Source organism: Clarias gariepinus, chromosome 24 (assembly GCF_024256425.1).
Source record: "Clarias gariepinus isolate MV-2021 ecotype Netherlands chromosome 24, CGAR_prim_01v2, whole genome shotgun sequence".
Lineage (NCBI taxonomy): Eukaryota > Metazoa > Chordata > Actinopteri > Siluriformes > Clariidae > Clarias > Clarias gariepinus.
The window spans coordinates 10,923,584-10,940,786 of NC_071123.1; the positions used below are offsets into that span (position 1 = coordinate 10,923,584).

Here is a 17,203-nt window from a genome sequence, read left to right on the forward strand (position 1 = left end):
CAATAGAAGTGTTAGTTTAGCATGAAGTGAGATCCGTAATAATCGTCGTTTTGCTGTACAGATGTATCTAGTTACCACAAACACAAAGGTGTTTCTATGGGAGCTCACAACGCTGTAACTCTGGAGACTGGTGTCGGTTCTCAGTGTTCACACACAAGAATTGACTCAAGTGAGCTGTTTTTATTTATTTATTTATTTATTTGTTTAATCATTTTTATTTATTTGATTTTATGTAAGCAATGTAACCCATTACGATGTATGAGTGTATTTCCCTCTAAGCTGTTTGTGTGAATGGTGGAGTGTGTTTGACTCAGCTGTGTGCATGTGGGGATTTGATCTAATAAATCCTTATACTGGACAAAAACCATGCAGGTATAATGAGCCTTTTCACAGTTATCTAAACGTTTTTTATATTTAATTTAATGTAAACTGTTTGTTGTACTTGTAGTTAAGTAAAGGATGACAAGGATGGACGTTATATTTCCTTAAACAATTCATTGGATGAAGAGAAACCCTGACAAATACAGTGAAAAAATGTCAGTCATTTAGGAGTGGAATGAGTCGGATCTTACTGAAGAGTTGAAGCTGATCTGTCAGAAATCAGCCGGAATTCCCATCACTATTGGAGACAGAACGTAAAGTCTGGGCCAATCAAAGTCAACACAAGTCCGCAGAATAATGCTTGGCGTTTTGTTCAGCCACTGGCGTTCGGAGACGTTTATAACGTCATGGTTTAAATCCGCGTGACAGCGCCGCTTCTCAGTATCTCTGTATCGAGGGTGACGCGAGTGGGAGTTAGTCCTTAAATTCATTCAAGTGTGTGTTTATTAAGCGCTTTCCAAAATGAGAGAAATCGTTCATCTGCAAGCTGGTCAGTGTGGGAATCAAATCGGAGCAAAAGTAAGTTTAGTGCATTAACATTACACAAGTCTTGGACTTTTGCTGCATTAGATGCTCATACTGTACTACTTAGATGCTTAAATGAAAAGAGCTCTCGCTTAGTCGTTAGAAATGTCTGATTGGGTTACATAGCAACAGTGCACTAGCGACAGGTGACAACAGCTTTAAATATTTAAGATCATTTTGATTCGTGCACATTTTCTCACACATTACATACACATTTCCATAATTTACTCTTGATTCAAGCTGCTTTGCGACAATGACCATTTTTTTTTAAGATTTAATTAAATAGCCACTTATTCATTCAGTCGTTCATTCATTCATTCTTTTAGCTTGATAACTTGTTAAACAAGCTGACCGTGATAATAATCAGATTTGATCCTGCTTTAGTTTTGGGAGGTGATCAGCGATGAACACGGAATCGACCCGACCGGGTCCTACCACGGTGACAGCGACCTGCAGCTTGAGAGGATTAATGTGTATTACAATGAAGCCACTGGTAAATCTAATGTTTTACAGCATCACCTGTTTAAAGTGTATTTTTGAGTGTAGTGAAAGTGTGTATTGTGGTGCCTCAGGTGGAAAGTATGTTCCTCGGGCCGTGCTGGTGGACTTGGAGCCAGGGACAATGGACTCCGTGAGGTCTGGTCCTTTTGGCCAAGTGTTCAGACCAGACAACTTCGTCTTTGGTGGGTGAACTTTTAAATTCAAATGAGCTGTGCAGCACAATGTGTGACAAAAAATAAGCTCGATGGACCTTAGGATTGCATTTCTATTGCCTAAGTTCTAAATTATATTTCAGATTATTATTATTATTATTATTATTATTATTATTATTGTTGTTGTTGTTGTTGTTGTTGCTGTTGTTGTTATTATTATTACTTAAACAGGACTACCTATCAATCTATAGTTTCAGAATGTTCATTGTAGATAAAGATAATGATAACATAAATTAGGCTCATCACACTCATCACACACATGGCTTCATACAAATTTCCATAATTTACTTTAATATTTAATTTAATTAAATAGCCACTTATTCATTTATTCGTTCGTTCATTTATTCATTTATTTATTCATTCATTCATTCATTCATTCTTTTAGCTTGATAACATGTTAAACAAGCTGACCTTGATAATGATCAGATTCGCTTTAGTTTTCTGCATTTAATGTTTAATGTTGCTCTAAAATCAAACCCTTGCTCGTTTTCGTCGTTACAGTATGCATACTGTAGTTCAGCTGTACACCAAAAAAGTTTGTCGAAGCCAGGCCAAAGATCTCAGGTTTCTGTAACCTAGTCAAAATCTGACATCAAATTTCCATACCCACATCCAGACATCCTGTTTCACTCCAAAATGAGTTATATTACATGTTGTCTTTAAATTCTTTACCACAAAAAAAAAATCAACATTATATTAACATATTACCTAATGTCCACATATGCGAAGGTATAAATTATTTGTGTTCAATGGGATTTATTTTTTGAATAACTAGATTTTTAAATTGAAATCTATGAATGGGGAAAGTTTATTTTTATTTTTATGGATACTCTTTAGGCGGCACAGTATTGTAGTGGTTAGCACTGTTGCCTTGCACCTCCAGGGTTAGCCGTCGATTCCCGGCCAGGCTTGATTTCCATCTCTGTGTGCATGGAGTTTGCATGTTCTCCCCGTGCTTGGTGGGTTTCCTCCGGCTATTCTGGTTTCCTCCCATAGTCCAAAGGCATGCAGATTAGGCTATTTGGCGTTCCCAAAAGAATTGCCTGTAGTGTGTGAATGAGTGTGTGAGTGTGTATATGTGTGTGCCCTGCGATGGATTGACACCCTGTCCAGGTCTGTCCAGGTCCAGGTCCAGCCCTGTCCAGGCTTCTAGTACTGAAGTGTAATGATTTTTTACAAGTAAATGGATACTAATATAAAATACGTGCCATAAAGTAACGTAAAGTAATAATTTGCCACATACATTTTTGTTTTAATAGTCTTATTTTTGTATCAGGGCTGCATGTTGACTTTACTGTGAAGAGTGAATAAATGCAGACAGAGGGAAACAGACTAATTAAAATGCATACCTAGAGAAAGATGGCAAAAAAACTTAAATATATTGGGTTTTTGTGAAATATTAGGGATGTAGGTCTGAACCAAATTATATTTCAAGTCTCTAGTCTTTAGGTATTCCATAGAAAGTTCCAACAAGTAATTAATTTAATTTAGCCTTATTGTCCTCACTTTTCACAGGTCAGAGTGGGGCTGGAAATAACTGGGCCAAAGGTCATTATACTGAAGGTGCTGAGCTGGTGGACTCTGTGCTGGATGTTGTGCGGAAAGAGGCTGAGAGCTGTGACTGCCTACAGGGCTTCCAGCTCACTCACTCTCTGGGTGGGGGCACTGGCTCAGGCATGGGCACACTGCTCATCAGCAAGATCCGTGAGGAGTATCCGGACCGCATCATGAACACATTCAGTGTTGTGCCTTCTCCTAAAGTCTCCGACACTGTGGTGGAGCCCTACAACGCCACTCTGTCTGTGCATCAACTAGTGGAGAACACTGATGAGACGTACTGCATTGACAATGAAGCTCTTTATGACATCTGTTTCCGCACTTTAAAGCTCACAACTCCCACTTATGGTGATCTCAACCATCTTGTCTCTGCCACCATGAGTGGTGTGACCACTTGTCTTCGTTTTCCTGGGCAGCTCAATGCTGACCTACGAAAACTAGCTGTCAATATGGTGCCCTTCCCACGTCTGCATTTCTTCATGCCTGGTTTTGCCCCTCTCACCAGCAGAGGGAGTCAGCAGTACCGTGCGCTCACCGTCCCCGAGTTAACCCAACAGATGTTCGACGCCAAGAATATGATGGCAGCGTGTGACCCGAGACACGGACGCTACTTGACGGTGGCTGCTGTGTTCCGGGGCCGCATGTCTATGAAAGAGGTGGATGAGCAGATGCTCAATGTGCAGAATAAAAACAGCAGCTATTTCGTAGAGTGGATCCCCAACAATGTGAAAACAGCTGTATGCGACATCCCACCAAGAGGGCTTAAGATGGCTGCCACCTTTATTGGTAACAGCACGGCCATCCAGGAGCTGTTCAAGCGCATCTCTGAGCAGTTCACAGCTATGTTCAGAAGAAAGGCCTTCCTGCATTGGTACACAGGGGAAGGAATGGATGAGATGGAGTTCACAGAAGCAGAGAGCAACATGAATGACCTTGTGTCTGAGTACCAGCAGTACCAGGATGCCACAGCTGAAGAGGAGGGAGAGTTTGAGGAAGAAGCAGAAGAGGACGTGGCATAGAGATCTATTAATCACATATTCAACTTATAAGTTTCCTGTGTTTCTGTTTTTTTGCCATCCCTGAAAAGTTAACCATTAATACCGCTGCCTTTGTACTTTCAAACATTCAAATAAATGTTTATGTCTAGCAACTTGACTTGTTCTTTATGGTTGAAAATACTTACTATAGTCGGGAAATTCTGTTTGGTCTTGCTTGCTCGCCCCCCACCCCCACACATAAATTTTAGTATTAATTATTACATTATTCTTATTAATTAATGAAGTAGCCCTGTGTGAGTCAAAACTTGGGCACTTCTGCATTGGATATAATCTTTAGATTGATAATGTCGGTTACTGGATTTTTGACAAAGACTTGAAATAGTTAATTTGATGATGAATTAATCTTGAATATATGGGTTTCTCTTTTTAAATTTAATTATTAAAGTACAGAAAGCTATACCTCAACCTCTCAGTATTATTTTAGTTGGTAAGCGAAATAAGTATTTTTCTCCAGCAGATGGAGCTATTGATTTAATCTTTTTCTAATAAGCATTTCATAGGGTCTAAAATGTTAATCCATTACTGAGAATTAACTTAAAAATTGGGTCTCAGCACAGGCCTCCTGTGACCCTGTATGTGACCCTGTAAGTGAGTGAGTATTGTTCTAAACTGGTGTTTAAACTTCTGACTTGTTATATATTATGTTGAAAAGTTAGTACCCCCTTTTTTAATTCTAGTTGTTTTTGTGTAAAAAACATAAAAATCATCAGATCGTAGTGGGTCTTAGAATTAGGCAACTACAACCTCAAACAAATAACAACATGTAACTGACAAATAACCATCATCCATGTCCTCAATGATGAGAAATAAAGGCAGATACTTATCCATCATGTAATATCATCAAGGAGGTGTCTATTTGACCCTAAATATATTCTTCTGCAGCAGGACAATGACAGAGCAGAAGAGATTTGTTTGTGTGTGTGTGTACAGTCGTGGCCAAAAGTTTTGAGAATTACATAAATATTGGAAATTGGAAAAGTTGCTGCTTAAGTTTTTATAATAACAATTTGCATATACTCCAGAATGTTATTGAGAGTGATCAGATGAATTGCATAGTCCTTCTAAGCCATGAAAATTAACTTAATTCCAAAAAAACCTTTCCACTGCATTTCATTGCTGTCATTAAAGGACCTGCTGAGATTCAATTCAAATTAATTCAATTTTATTTGTATAGCGCTTTTAGCAATTTTCATTGCCGCAAAGCAGCTTTACATAGTCAAAAGAATTATTTAAGTTTGTATGAAATGTGAATTTGTATGAATCAAAATGGTCAGTTTGTCCCTGGTGAGCAAGCCGAGGGCGACAGTGGCAAGGAAAAACTCCCTGAGATGGTAATAGGAAGAAACCTTGAGAGGAACCAGACTCAACAGGGAACCCATCCTCATTTGGGTGAAACAGAAAGCAGTAAATGATCTGCATTTATACAGTGTGTAGGGTGGGAGGCAGTTCAGCTATAATAGCTGATGTTAATTGATGTTAATATGGAGTCCAGGTAGTTATTGAAGACCCAGGTAGACTTGTAAGAAGTTCCAGTCATGAACTATAGAACTGTCAAGTCCCCAGAGAAACAGTTGCCAACACCAGTCAAGGCAAGAACCATTTTCTAGGTAGAGAGAATCATTCCCAGACACCAGACGCATCCCAGAGAGACACACGGGGCATCCATGTGACGAGATCTTCAGCCAGAAGCGGGGCACCAGGATGGGTCACACAGGTCCGGAGGGCAGAGGGAGTCTGGATCACTGGCAGCTCAGGAACGACATGTGTAGCTCGACAGAGAGAGAGAGAAAGAGTGAAAGGGGAGACAGGAGGAGAGAGGAAAAGGAAAGAGGGGGGGGAAGAGAAGAAGAGGAGAGATGGCAGTTAGGTATGGTCACAGTCACACAATGTATAATGTGAATGTATATTAACTGTAGAGTGCAAGCAGAGACTCCGGCAGGACTAACTATGACAGCATAACTAAAAGGGAGAGCCAGAAGGAAACACAAACATGAGGGCTTCCTGACATGTAAAGCAAACAATCACCTCACCGTCAGCAAACCTGAGTGATCAATGAGAGTGAGGAAGACAGCATCCAAACATACCAGTTCACCATAATACTCTACGTCCATAAGTCCCCCAGATCTGCTCCTTTACCTATGGCAAATCTATTTATAAAAATGCTTGGCTAAATAAATAGGTTTTTAGCCTGGACTTAAACACTGAGACTGTGTCTGAGTCCCGAACACTATTTGGAAGACTATTCCATAACTTTGGGGCTTTGTAAGAAAAAGCTCTGCCCCCAGCTGTATTTTTCATAATACGCGGTACTGACAAGCAGCCTGCATCCTTTGATCGAAGTAGGCGTGGCGGATCGTAAGACACTAGCAGTACTGCGGCGCGAGACCATTTAATGCTTTATATGTCAAGAGTAGTATTTTAAAATCAATGCGAAATTTCACAGGGAGCCAATGGAGTGAGGATAAGATAGGGGTGATGTGCTCATATCTTCTGGTTCTGGTGAGGACTCTTGCTGCTGCATTCTGGACTAGCTGAAGCTTATTTATGCATCTAGCTGAACAACCAGACAGTAAGGCATTACAATAGTCCAACCTAGAGGTGATAAAAGCATGAACTAGTTTTTCTGCGTCGTTTAGCGACAATAAATTTCTTATTCTGGCAATATTTCTGAGGTGAAAGAATGCTATCCTGGTAATATTATCTACATGTGCTTCAAATGAAAGGCTGGAATCAATAATCACACCAAGGTCTTTCACTGTTGCATTTGATGGAACAGAAAGGCCATCTAAAGTTACGGTGTGATCTAAAATTTTACTCCTAGCTGTATGCGGTCCTATGACTAGAACTTCTGTCTTATCCGGATTTAGCAGAAGGAAGTTAATTTGCATCCAATTTCTTATGTCCTGCACACATTGCTCAATTTTAGTAAGCTGTTTTTTCTCATCAGGTTTTGCTGAGACATATAACTGTGTATCGTCAGCATAACAATGAAAACTAATACCATGCTTACGGATTATGTTGCCCAGAGGAAGCATGTAAAGGGAAAAAAGCAGTGGACCTAAAACTGAACCCTGCGGAACGCCAAACTCCACTAGAGAACATGCAGAATAATCACCATTTAAGTCTACATACTGATAACGATGGGTCAGATAGGATCTGAGCCAGGAGAGGGCTGTACCCTTAATTCCCACTACATTTTCTAATCTGTGAAGAAGAATAGCGTGATCAACAGTGTCAAAAGCTGCACTTAGGTCAAGTAATACAAGCATAGTTACACAACCCTGATCAGAGGCCAATAGAATGTCATTTACTACTTTAACGAGCGCTGTCTCTGTACTGTGATGAGGCCTAAATCCTGACTGATACAGTTCATGTATGCCATTTCTATGTATATATGAACATAGCTGCTCCGCTACTATCTTTTCCAGGATCTTAGAGATAAAGGGGAGGTTTGATATTGGTCTGTAACTGGACAGCTGACAGGGGTCGAGGTCAGGTTTCTTAATTATTGGTTTGATAACTGCTAATTTAAAAGATTTTGAAACATATCCAATGCTGAGTGAAGAATTAATTATTCTCAACAGGGGTTCTATTATTGCTGGTACTATCTGTTTAAGAAAATGTGTCGGTATAGGATCTAATATACAGGTTGATGAATTTGAAGAAGAGATGAGTGAAATTACTTCATTCTCTTCAAGGGGAGTAAAGTATTCTAGGTTCTGGTCTGACATGGCTAGATTAACATCTGCATCAATTACATTGTTCGGTTTCAAAACCTCAATTTTATGCCTAATATTTACAATTTTATTATTAAAAAAAGTTCATGAAGTCCTCACTATTGCATGATGTTGTTGTGGAGATTTCTGCAGTGGTCTTATTTCTGGTTAATTTGGCTACAGCATTAAATAAGAATCTAGGATTATTTTTGTTATTTTCTATAAGAGTGGAGAGATATGTTGATCTAGCTACACTAAGAGCTTTTCTATAGTTCAGGATGCTCTCCTTCCATGCTATTTGAAATACTAGTAATTTAGTTTGACGCCATTTACGTTCTAATTTCCGAGCGGTCTGTTTTAAAGTGCGCGTGTGATCGTTATACCAGGGAGCAAGTTTTTTATCTCTAATAATTTTTCTTTTGACTGGAGCTACATTATCTAGGGTATAGCGAAATGTCGACTCTAAATATTCAGTAGCCTGATCGAGTTCTGTGGGGTCAGACGGTGATCTAATCGAAGTTGGGAACTCTGGGAGATTACTGATAAAACTCTGTTTGGTAGTTGATGTGAATGTACGTTTCATACGGTAGCGCGGCGCTGTGTGTACATTATTAGATCATTGAGTGAACAGTGAGATCATTTCAGTAATCGTCTTGTTAACTCAGGTGAGAATTTTGATGACCACAAGGCTGGAGATCATTATGTCAGGCTGATTGGGTTAGAATGGCAGACTTGACATGTTAAAAGGAGGGTGATGCTTGAAATCTTTGTTCTTCCATTGTTAACCAGGGTGACCTGCAAAGAAATGTGTGCAGCCATCATTGCGTTGAATAAAAATGGCTTCACAGGCAAGGATATTGTGGCTACTAAGATTGCACCTAAATCAACAATTTACAGGATCATCAAGAACTTCAAGGAAAGAGGTTCAAATTCTTGTTAAGAAGGCTTCAGGGCGTCCAAGAAAGTGCTGCAAGCGCCAGGATCGTCTCCTAAAGTGGATTCAGCTGCGGGATCGGAGTGCCACCAGTGCAGAGCTTGCTCAGGAAAGGCAGCAGGCAGGTGTGAGCGCATCTGCACTCACAGTGAGGCGAAGACTTTTGGAAGATGGCCTGTTGTCAAGAAGGGCAGCAAAGAAGCCACTTCTCTTCAAAAATAACATCAGAGACAAATTGATTTTCTGCAGAAAGTATGGTGAATGGACTGCTGAGGACTGGGGCAAAGTCATATTCTCCGATGAAACCTCTTTCAGATTGTTTGGGGCATCTGGAAAAAGGCTTATCCGGAGAAGAAAATGTGAGCGCTACCATTAGTCCTGTGTCATGCCAACAGTAAAGCATCCTGAGACTATTCATGTGTGGGGTTGCTTCTCATCCAAGGGAGTGGGCTGACTCACAATTTTGCCCAAAAACACAGCCATGAATAAAGAATGGTACCAAAACACCCTCCAACAGCAACTTCTTCCAACAATCCAACAACAGTTTAGTAAAGAACAATGCATTTTCCAGCACGATGGAGCGGCGTGCCATAAGGTAAAGTGATAACCAAGTGATTCGGGGACCAAAACGTTGAAATTTTGTTTCCATGGCCTGGAAACTCCCCAGATCTTAATCCCATTGAGAACTTGTGGTCAATCCTCAAGAGGCGGGTGGACAAACAAAAACCCACTAATTCTGACAAACTCCAAGAAGTGATTATGAAAGAATAGGTTGCTATCAGTCAGGATTTGGCCCAGAAGTTGATTGAGAGCATGCTCAGTCGAATTGCAGAGGTCCTAAAAAGGAAGGGCCAACACTGCAAATACTGACTCATTACATAAAAGTCATGTAATTATATGCTTCAGCCGGCAACAAGTTATTTAAAGCTAACTGATGCAATGAGTAGCTTCTCATTTCTTATTTACCAAGCATGTCAGAAGTCATATTCTGTGATCGTTGCTTGTTTCAGAAAGTTTAAATAATTGTCCTGCATTAAGAAAACTAACAACTAAAGAGATCTCTTAAATGACTTAAGAACTGTAAAACTCATTATGGAAAACCTGAAAGAATAGTATTGAAGTATCTTCTTTGATGAAAAAAATTAGTTAGAAAAACATTTTGAATGAGCGTTATGGGAGTTCACTTAAATGCTTACTAAGATCAAATTACAAAAAGAAGCAAACACAAAAACAAACATGTCAAATTCTTAGAAAAACAGAATTCCTGGTTTAATAGTGAAAGTAAGCATATTTTACATTTATAGCACTTGGCAGATCCTCTATTTACAGGACCATGAGCCCACAGTGGTACCTTGGTGGTGCTGGGTTTTGAACCTGGGACCTTCTGATCAGTTGTCCAACCCCTTAACCAATGAGCTACCCTTGTATTTTTGTATGTAGCATAAGCTTATTACATATTTTTGCATATTTGTTTTGCTTAAATGATTTAGATCGTCAAAAAATGTAATATTACACAAACACAACCTGAGTACATACAAATACAGTTTTAAAATGATTTTTTTTTTATATTAGAGAGAAAAAGCTGTCTAAACATACCTGGAGCTTTGTAAAAAAGTAATTGCCCCTAAACTTAATAACTGGTTGTACGACTCTTTGCAGCAACAATTGCAATCAAATGTTTGTGATAACCGGAAACGATTATTTTACATCAGTGTAGAGGAAGAATTGTAGAATTGTTTTAATACAGCCACATTGGGAGGTTTTTGAAAGGTCTTGAAAGGCTTTCTCACTCGGATTTCATCTCAAAGTCCAGACTTTGACTAGGCAAAACGTTTATTTGGTTTTTCGACCTATTCAGAGGTGAACTTTTGAGTGTGATTTGGTTAATTTTCCTACTACATACATAACCTAAGTGACCTAAAAGTATGTCATGTGCAACAAATAAATAAATAAATAAATAAAATAATAAAATCAGGAAGAGGGCAAATACCTGGGAATTGGAAATTAACACCACAACTTTTTTAATTTAACATTTTAAAAATATATAATATTTTCTCTACTACAATTATATTTGACAGAAATTTCAGCGTTGTAGTACCTTTGATGACCCTCACAACATCATGGGTCATAGATAAATAGTTTATTACAGAAATGTGCATTTAAAGGGGGTCTAGTGGATTAACTGACATTTAATAAGTATATCTGATCAAATTAGGCACAGAAAACAGACTCATTTATTAAGAGAACCTTTGGTTCTTTGTTTTTCATATTATTTTAAAATATGATAAAAATGAACATATTATCTCAAATGTTCTATATGTAATGAGGGGGAAGCTGCCTTTTAACTTGCTATTTATTATGTACACTAATTCATTTAGCAGATTCTAGCAGAATTCAGTTTAGGCATAATTCTGTGCATTTAAAGATGTTCATAATTGAACACCAATACCGGCAGCTTATACTTTTATTTACACATTCATGCATAGATTTAATTAGTTAACCAGGGCAAAACAGTACAATGCCTGAAGGCATATTCGTAGATAGGATTGAGAAATTTATTTAAGGTCAACATCAAACTTTAAAATAACCAAATAGTGTAAGTGAGTATTTCAGAACTTTCTAAACTTTTAGAACAGTCTCTAATGTTTAAGGTCACACACACACACACACACACACACACACACACACGCACTTAATCCGGTATATAGGGTCACAGGGGGCCTGGAGCCCATCCCAGGAGTCTTAGAGCATAAAGTGGGGTAAATCCTGGACAGGGTGCCAATCCATTGCAGGACACACACATACCCACATGCCCACTATGGGCACTTACCCTAATCCACATGTCTTCAGCCTGCGGAAGGACACTGCAGCAAATCGAAGAAATCCACCAAGCACGGGAAGAACATGGAAACTCCACACAGGAGTGGGAATCAAACCTGGCCAATTTGTGGGAATCAAACATGGCCAATTTGTCCCACTCAACATGTCAAACCTAGTTGACAATAATATGTTGCACCAGTCTTTGGTGCAACATATTACTGTTTTTTTTTTTTTTCAATGAGCAGAAAAAGCTGATCCTAGTCCCCACCTCTTACCCTTTTATGTCAACATATTTTGAAGGAACAAACTCAAACACATTCAAAAGATTATTAAATTTGCTATCTGTAATTAGTGCAGTAAATCAGCATAATTTGGAAAAAAATACAGTAATTTATGGTAAATCAGAATGCAAAAAAACAAAAAAAATTGCCAGGTTGTCACTAAAATTCTTTCTAATTTCACATTTTCTGATCCAGGAAGATTTTTAATCAATTTTATCTACAGTCACCCTATTTAAATATTGCTTTACTTTTCCATACAATAAATTAGCAATGTAAATGACATGTGAAAGTCATAAACACAAGCATAAATATATATTGTTTTCTTTTACAGTATGCTTATAGTCGTCTAATGGGAACTAATGTGTGCCTGCAGGTTTCTGTGGCAGCATGTTTCCATAGAGCTGTTTTGTTGTCTCAATAGTGGAAGGGAATTTTGTTCCAGTCGGGTTAGCTTTCCTCCCAGGGCTCAGCAGTGACAGCCAGGCAATGACAGCAGGGTCAGACTTTATCCAGCACCCATGCCAAATGAGCTGTGACAAAAATAAGCTCAATGGATCTCAGGACTGCATTTCTATTGCCTCAGTTCTGAACTATAATATTTAATAATAATAATAATAATAATAATAATAATGTTTGCTAAACATGTATATCTGTGGTGGATTTAAATATACAATATCAGTTAGATATAGAATTATCTGTTTATATCAGTCTCATCAGTTTAAAAATAAAACTAATTCAAACCTTTTTTCACAATTGTAGGTCACAGAACTAAACCACCCAGGCCATCAGGTTCAAGACTACTTGTCAATCTGGTGTTTCAGAATGTTTATTATAGATTATAATCATAGTGAGAACATGAATTACATCATACTCACTGCTTATGAAAGAACACAAGGCAACTGAGTTCCTGATAACAAATCAAGGTCCCTATTTTCCCTAGCCGAAGGCAAAAACTGGCTTACCTTTTGAAGCCAGCATTCAAATTATAAAGCTTGAATATTCAAAGTATGAGTTAGTCATCTTTTATTGGATGCCAAGTACAGGGCGCATAGGGAGATAAAGTTTTGGATTAGGATTTGGGTTTAGAGAAGATGCATGTAAGGTCACATGCAGCTTTACATTCATAAGTGAAAGTTTACTGTGTGACAGCTTTGCAGCTGCTCCCACACTATGTCTTCTCATACACTACACACCCAGATCCATTCAGTCAGTCAATGGCGTTTCAGTTTGATCCTTGGGAAGTAGAATAAAAGGAAAGGATGGCTCTCCTGTCTGGATGCAACAACCTTACTGCTAATTTTAGGCCTTGTTGTCATGGTTTTATGAAAACACCTGATTCACCATAATTAGTAAGGACAAATTGTGCTGTGATCAGTGCAATTACTGATTTAACCCCAAGGTTGATTGCCTTCCAATAAGGTCTTTGAAATCTTTTGCACTCTTACACTACAGTACTTACACATCAGTTTGCTAATTAGTCTTTTACAGACTGATGTTACATTTGTATTTATATTGGTGAGTAGAGGTAAAAAAAAAAAAAATCCAAATTTTAAACACTCAAATAAATGAATGACCGTTGGTTTTATACAGGCAGCCAGTTCTCAGTGTGAACCTTGTTTTAGTGTAACTAACATACACCACACTGAGCAGGTCCAAACATGTCCTCTTCTCAGTAAAGACAATAGAAGTGTTAGTTTAGCATGAAGTGAGGTCCGTAATAATCGTCGCTTTGCTGTACAAATAGTTACCACAAACACAAAGGTGTTTCTATGGGAGCTCACAACGCTGTAACTCTGGAGACTGGTGTCGGCTCTCAGTGTTCACACACAAGAATTGACTCAAGTGAGCTGTTTTTATTTATTTATTTATTTGTTTAATCATTTTTATTTATTTGATTTTATGTAAGCAATGTAACCCATTACGATGTATGAGTGTATTTCCCTCTAAGCTGTTTGTGTGAATGGTGGAGTGTGTTTAACTCAGCTGTGTGCATGTGGGGATTTGATCAAATAAATCCTTATACTGGACAAAAACCATGCAGGTATAATGAGCGTTTTCACAGTTATCTAAACGTTTTTTATATTTAATTTAATGTAAACTGTTTGTTGTACTTGTAGTTAAGTAAAGAATGACAAGGATGGACGGTATATTTCCTTAAACAATTCATTGGATAAAGAGAAACCCTGACAAATAAAGTGAAAAAATGTCAGTCATTTAGGAGTGGAATGAGTCGGAGTTGAAGCTGATCTGTCAGAAATCAGCCGGAATTCCCATCACTATTGGAGACAGAACGTAACGTCTGGGCCAATCAAAGTCAACACAAGTCCGCAGAATAATGCTTGGCGTTTTGTTCAGCCACTGGCGTTCGGAGACGTTTATAACGTCATGGTTTAAATCCGCGTGACAGCGCCGCTTCTCAGTATCTCTGTATCGAGGGTGACGCGAGTGGGAGTTAGTCCTTAAATTCATTCAAGTGTGTGTTTATTAAGCGCTTTTCAAAATGAGAGAAATCGTTCATCTGCAAGCTGGTCAGTGTGGGAATCAAATCGGTGCAAAAGTAAGTTTAGTGCATTAACATTACACAAGTCTTGGACTTTTGCTGCATTAGATGCTCATACTGTACTACTTAGATGCTTAAATGAAAAGAGCTCTCGCTTAGTCGTTAGAAATGTCTGATTGGGTTACATAGCAACAGTGCACTAGCGACAGGTGACAACAGCTTTAAATATTTAAGATCATTTTGATTCGTGCACATTTTCTCACACATTACATACACATTTCCATAATTTACTCTTGATTCAAGCTGCTTTGCGACAATGACCATTTTTTTTTAAAGATTTAATTAAATAGCCACTTATTCATTCAGTCGTTCATTCATTCTTTTAAAGCTTGATAACTTGTTAAACAAGCTGACCGTGATAATAATCAGATTTGATCCTGCTTTAGTTTTGGGAGGTGATCAGCGATGAACACGGAATCGACCCGACCGGGTCCTACCACGGTGACAGCGACCTGCAGCTTGAGAGGATTAATGTGTATTACAATGAAGCCACTGGTAAATCTAGTGTTTTACAGCATCACCTGTTTAAAGTGTATTTTTGAGTGTAGTGAAAGTGTGTATTGTGGTGCCTCAGGTGGAAAGTATGTTCCTCGGGCCGTGCTGGTGGACTTGGAGCCAGGGACAATGGACTCCGTGAGGTCTGGTCCTTTTGGCCAAGTGTTCAGACCAGACAACTTCGTCTTTGGTGGGTGAACTTTAAAAAATATATATTATTTTTAATGATGGCCTGAAATCCCAGTCGAACCCTTATCTTTGTTTCCCCATTTCCTTTGTTACACTTTGCATAATTCACCTGTACTAATCACTTGTCTATTAAAATGCAGCAGGTTTTCCCCCAATACTGCAATATTTTGAGGCATGATTTTTTCACATAAATTTGTTCACCCCCAAAATGTCAAAGATGTCTAGTTTTTGTAAGTTAGTCAAATTCTAAAAGTATTTTCCATAACCAGCTAATTTCCATAACCACACCCAGCCATCCTGTTTCACTCTAAAATGAGTCACATTATATTAAACATTAAATCCTTTACTGCAAAAAAATAAATACATGACATCTTTAAGTTGAAGTAAATTCAAAGATTTTTTTAGAAGCAGTTTTAATGGTTTAAAATGGCATGTTTAATTTACCTTCAAATCATAATTTAGCCTTATTGTCCTCACTTTTCACAGGTCAGAGTGGGGCTGGAAATAACTGGGCCAAAGGCCATTATACTGAAGGTGCTGAGCTGGTGGACTCTGTGCTGGATGTTGTGCGGAAAGAGGCTGAGAGCTGTGACTGCCTACAGGGCTTCCAGCTCACTCACTCTCTGGGTGGGGGCACTGGCTCAGGCATGGGCACACTGCTCATCAGCAAGATCCGTGAGGAGTATCCGGACCGCATCATGAACACATTCAGTGTTGTGCCTTCTCCTAAAGTCTCCGACACTGTGGTGGAGCCCTACAACGCCACTCTGTCTGTGCATCAACTAGTGGAGAACACTGATGAGACGTACTGCATTGACAATGAAGCTCTTTATGACATCTGTTTCCGCACTTTAAAGCTCACAACTCCCACTTATGGTGATCTTAACCATCTTGTCTCTGCCACCATGAGTGGTGTGACCACTTGTCTTCGTTTTCCTGGGCAGCTCAATGCTGACCTACGAAAACTAGCTGTCAATATGGTGCCCTTCCCACGTCTGCATTTCTTCATGCCTGGTTTTGCCCCTCTCACCAGCAGAGGGAGTCAGCAGTACCGTGCGCTCACCGTCCCCGAGTTAACCCAACAGATGTTCGACGCCAAGAATATGATGGCAGCGTGTGACCCGAGACACGGACGCTACTTGACTGTGGCTGCTGTGTTCCGGGGCCGCATGTCTATGAAAGAGGTGGATGAGCAGATGCTCAACGTGCAGAATAAAAACAGCAGTTATTTTGTAGAGTGGATCCCCAACAATGTGAAAACAGCTGTATGCGACATCCCACCAAGAGGGCTTAAGATGGCTGCCACCTTTATTGGTAACAGCACGGCCATCCAGGAGCTGTTCAAGCGCATCTCTGAGCAGTTCACAGCTATGTTCAGAAGAAAGGCCTTCCTGCATTGGTACACAGGGGAAGGAATGGATGAGATGGAGTTCACAGAAGCAGAGAGCAACATGAATGACCTTGTGTCTGAGTACCAGCAGTACCAGGATGCCACAGTTGAAGAGGAGGGAGAGTTTGAGGAAGAAGCAGAAGAGGACATGGCATAGAAATCTATCAATCATCTTGACATGTTCTACTTTTAAATTTCCATGTGTTTCTGTTTTTTGGCATCTCTGAAAAGTTATCCGTTAACAACTGTGCCTTTGTACTTCCAAACTTTCTAATAAATGTTTACCACTGGAAACTTGATTTTTTTTTTTCTCGTTCTTAAACTTATTTTAAAAATGTATAATTTACAGTGATGCAAAAAAGACAAATGGAATATTTCAATGTCCTTGATACCATTAAATGTAGCCTGCTATTAATAAGCTACACCTAGTTATAACCAATGCATGTAAAGGTACATGCATTGGTTATAACTAGTACTTGAAAGTACTGTGCATCTGACAAATTATTATTATTATTATTATTATTACCTTAATTCAAATAAGTAACACTCATGCATTCCAGATAGTCTTTTTTATGATGATGATG

At 38.9% G+C, this 17,203-nt stretch overlaps 2 protein-coding genes across 3 annotated transcripts; both read left to right on the top strand.

Moving 5' to 3' along the window:
• Nucleotides 1-751: 751 nt before the first annotated feature.
• On the top strand, nt 752-4,278 carry LOC128511803 (tubulin beta-4B chain). The gene is made up of 4 exons (XM_053484790.1): nt 752-900; nt 1,291-1,399; nt 1,479-1,589; nt 3,135-4,278. The coding sequence occupies exons 1-4, from the start codon at nt 844-846 to the stop codon at nt 4,193-4,195; spliced, it is 1,338 nt and encodes a 445-aa protein (XP_053340765.1). The 5' UTR covers nt 752-843; the 3' UTR covers nt 4,196-4,278.
• A 9,510-nt stretch (nt 4,279-13,788) lies between these two features.
• Nucleotides 13,789-16,904, top strand: LOC128511813 (tubulin beta chain). Of its 2 annotated transcripts, none has more exons than XM_053484804.1 (4): nt 13,789-13,827; nt 14,932-15,040; nt 15,120-15,230; nt 15,716-16,904. In XM_053484804.1, the coding sequence occupies exons 3-4, from the start codon at nt 15,170-15,172 to the stop codon at nt 16,774-16,776; spliced, it is 1,122 nt and encodes a 373-aa protein (XP_053340779.1). In that variant the 5' UTR covers nt 13,789-13,827; nt 14,932-15,040; nt 15,120-15,169; the 3' UTR covers nt 16,777-16,904. The 2 variants fall into 2 exon arrangements, with proteins under 2 accessions (XP_053340779.1, XP_053340778.1); XM_053484803.1 differs by lacking the exon at nt 13,789-13,827 and adding an exon at nt 14,389-14,542.
• The last annotated feature ends 299 nt before the right edge of the window (nt 16,905-17,203 follow it).

What these genes read in the sequence shown, in the direction of transcription:
- LOC128511803 (XM_053484790.1), top strand. Translation starts at nt 844, where the DNA reads ATGAGAGAAATCGTTCATCTGCAAGCTGGTCAGTGTGGGAATCAAATC. An exon ending in GTATTACAATGAAGCCACTG is followed by an intron (nt 1,400 to 1,478) that starts GTAAATCTAATG and finishes GTGGTGCCTCAG; the next exon opens with GTGGAAAGTATGTTCCTCGG. An exon ending in ACCAGACAACTTCGTCTTTG is followed by an intron (nt 1,590 to 3,134) that starts GTGGGTGAACTT and finishes CACTTTTCACAG; the next exon opens with GTCAGAGTGGGGCTGGAAAT.
- LOC128511813 (XM_053484803.1), top strand. Translation starts at nt 14,486, where the DNA reads ATGAGAGAAATCGTTCATCTGCAAGCTGGTCAGTGTGGGAATCAAATC. An exon ending in GTATTACAATGAAGCCACTG is followed by an intron (nt 15,041 to 15,119) that starts GTAAATCTAGTG and finishes GTGGTGCCTCAG; the next exon opens with GTGGAAAGTATGTTCCTCGG. An exon ending in ACCAGACAACTTCGTCTTTG is followed by an intron (nt 15,231 to 15,715) that starts GTGGGTGAACTT and finishes CACTTTTCACAG; the next exon opens with GTCAGAGTGGGGCTGGAAAT.